General features: G+C 35.2%; 1 protein-coding gene across 1 annotated transcript; it reads left to right on the forward strand.

Moving 5' to 3' along the window:
* The first annotated feature begins 452 nt into the window (after positions 1-452).
* LOC120210780 (MLP-like protein 31) lies at positions 453-1,198 on the forward strand. The gene is made up of 2 exons (XM_039209456.1): positions 453-681; positions 778-1,198. Exons 1-2 carry the CDS (start codon positions 489-491, stop codon positions 1,047-1,049), a joined length of 465 nt encoding a protein of 154 aa, XP_039065387.1. The 5' UTR covers positions 453-488; the 3' UTR covers positions 1,050-1,198.
* Positions 1,199-2,316: the final 1,118 nt, after the last annotated feature.

Consider the following 2,316-nt stretch of genomic DNA (forward strand, 5'->3'; position numbering starts at 1 on the left):
ATGTCATATGACTATTAAAAGTTTTAAAATGATCGTCCGACTATTCATATGTTCTGAACTCGTCCTTTTCTATTAAAAAATTAATTGCATTTGGGACTGACCGTTAACCTGTTGATCATGATATGATAAAATACAACCCCAAAATCTCAAACGGCTATCATATCTCAGTCAACATGCTAACATTCAGCTCGGACTATCATCATTTAAAAAAAAAGGAGTTTGGAACATATGAATTATCGGATGATCATTTTATAACTTTTAATGGTTGATTAATCAACAAATTAAAACTCTATAGTTGATGAATAATTTTATAACTTATAATAGTTGGGAGACTCAATAACACAGCACCATCAGGATTACCCTAAAAAAATCATAAAAAAACATTTAAATTATATTAAGAAAGACGACTGTCCGGCCTGTTATGTAGACATTCTATAAATAGCGTCGTAAAACATCAAACAAACCACCACCATACTATTAGTAGCACCATGTCTTCAGCTCTGACAGGTAAGCTCGAGGCCGATGCAGAGATCAACGCTTCTCCTGATCAGTTTCACGATATGGTGGCCAACAGACCGCACCATTTGCACCACGCTTCCTATGACAAGGTTCAAGGATGCGATTTACACGAAGGGGAATGGGGGAAAGTCGGTACCGTTGTCATCTGGCGTTATGTGCATGGTATGATACAAACCCATAATTCCTTTTCATGCTCTCTCTTCATTTGTTAATCTTGAGAGGAAAAAAAATATAATAAACAATTATGTTTTTGTTTAGATGGAAAGGCTAAAGTAACAAAGGACGTTATTGAAGCAATAGACCATGATAAGAAGTTGGTTACTTTCAGAGCGCTCGAAGGAGATAAAGTGAAAGAGTACAAGAGCCTTTTAGTCACAGTTCAAGCTTCGCCCAAGATTGGCGGTGGTAGCGTCGTGCACTGGACTCTCGAATACGAGAAGCTTCATGACGCGGTTGCACCCGAGTCTTTTCTGCAATTCTTGGTGGATCTCTCTAAAGACATGGACGCTCACCTCACCCAATCAAACTAAAGCATGCTATTACTGCTACTTAGAAGAACTACTAATATAACTAAAGAATAAATCCTCAGTTCTCCTGCTTCTGTGTCAAGTATGTGTATGTTTGGATCCCTTGGTTTGTGGGTTAGTACTTATGTATGAAGTTGAATGTATTTTGTGCTTCTATTTGTGTGTTAAATATTAAGTATGGTTTCATAACTTCCTGTACATACGATGCTGGATCTACGTCTGATTTGTCCACCTTAAAATTTGAATTTTCTTCTATCAATTATCTATTTTACTAATTTTATTTATTAAAAAAAATTATTTGTGCTCATCCTATACAAAAATTTTATATTGTTAATGTACGTATGTTCACCCTTAAAAATATTTCTGAATCTGTGATGAGCTCCATATGCAACATTCTCATGCATGTTTCTACATATTTTTTTTAAGTCAGATTCTTCACCTGAGTCAGGCCACTACATTTAAGTTAGCTAAGGTAGGTTCAGAACCAAATAAAATGAGTTGTTCAACTAAGTACTCATGTATGTAGTTGTCCTGGGCATCTCAGCTATCATATTGAGTACATCTTAATTAGATTGTAACTGCACAATTGTTTCCTTACTCAATATCCTCCATTCTTTTTCAGAACAATTTTATTGAACATCTATAATAACTTAAGTGGCTTACCATATCAATACAGTTGTATTAGGGAACTGGTTTATTTTCATAAGTTGCCTACTAAAGTAAACTGAATGTAATTTAAGATTTAATAAGGGTATTTTCTTTGCCATGATTAAGTATCTCGAGTAGTAATTTGAAATGCCCTCTATTACTTGAAATCTTATTCCCTCGCGTGGTTCCAACTATAATTTGAGAAAAATATATCTTTAGTTATTAAAGAGTTGACAAACTAGAATACATATACCTTGAAACATAATGTCCTTCTCTAATCCTGGCCTGATTGAAATTGTAAATGCAGATATGTACAAGGCATAGCTTCCTTGTGCAGTGTAATCGTTTGCACTTCCTTTCTTTAAACCTTACTCTTCATCTTCTTCTTCTGTTAGATTGTTTTAATTTCTTTCTGATCTTGTCTGATTGCTCCAATATTGAAATCAAATATAGTCAGAGTATCACTTTGCTCAGGTTCGTTTGCTTAGAGATGAGAAATGAACACATCCAACAGTTACATGATCGACTTGCTGGCCATGCAAACTAGTCAACCAACCAACCCTTGCACAAGTAGAACCAAAAGTTGGATTCGACGATGATCGAGGGCACATTTCCTCTACCA

This window comes from Hibiscus syriacus, unplaced genomic scaffold (genome assembly GCF_006381635.1).
Source record: "Hibiscus syriacus cultivar Baekdansim isolate YM2019G1 unplaced genomic scaffold, ASM638163v2 tig00109936_pilon, whole genome shotgun sequence".
Classification (NCBI taxonomy): domain Eukaryota; kingdom Viridiplantae; phylum Streptophyta; class Magnoliopsida; order Malvales; family Malvaceae; genus Hibiscus; species Hibiscus syriacus.

Excerpts from the sequence above, each read along its gene's own strand:
- LOC120210780 (XM_039209456.1), top strand. The coding sequence starts at position 489 with ATGTCTTCAGCTCTGACAGGTAAGCTCGAGGCCGATGCAGAGATCAAC. Across the intron at positions 682-777 it reads CATCTGGCGTTATGTGCATG|ATGGAAAGGCTAAAGTAACA; the intron begins GTATGATACAAA and ends GTTTTTGTTTAG.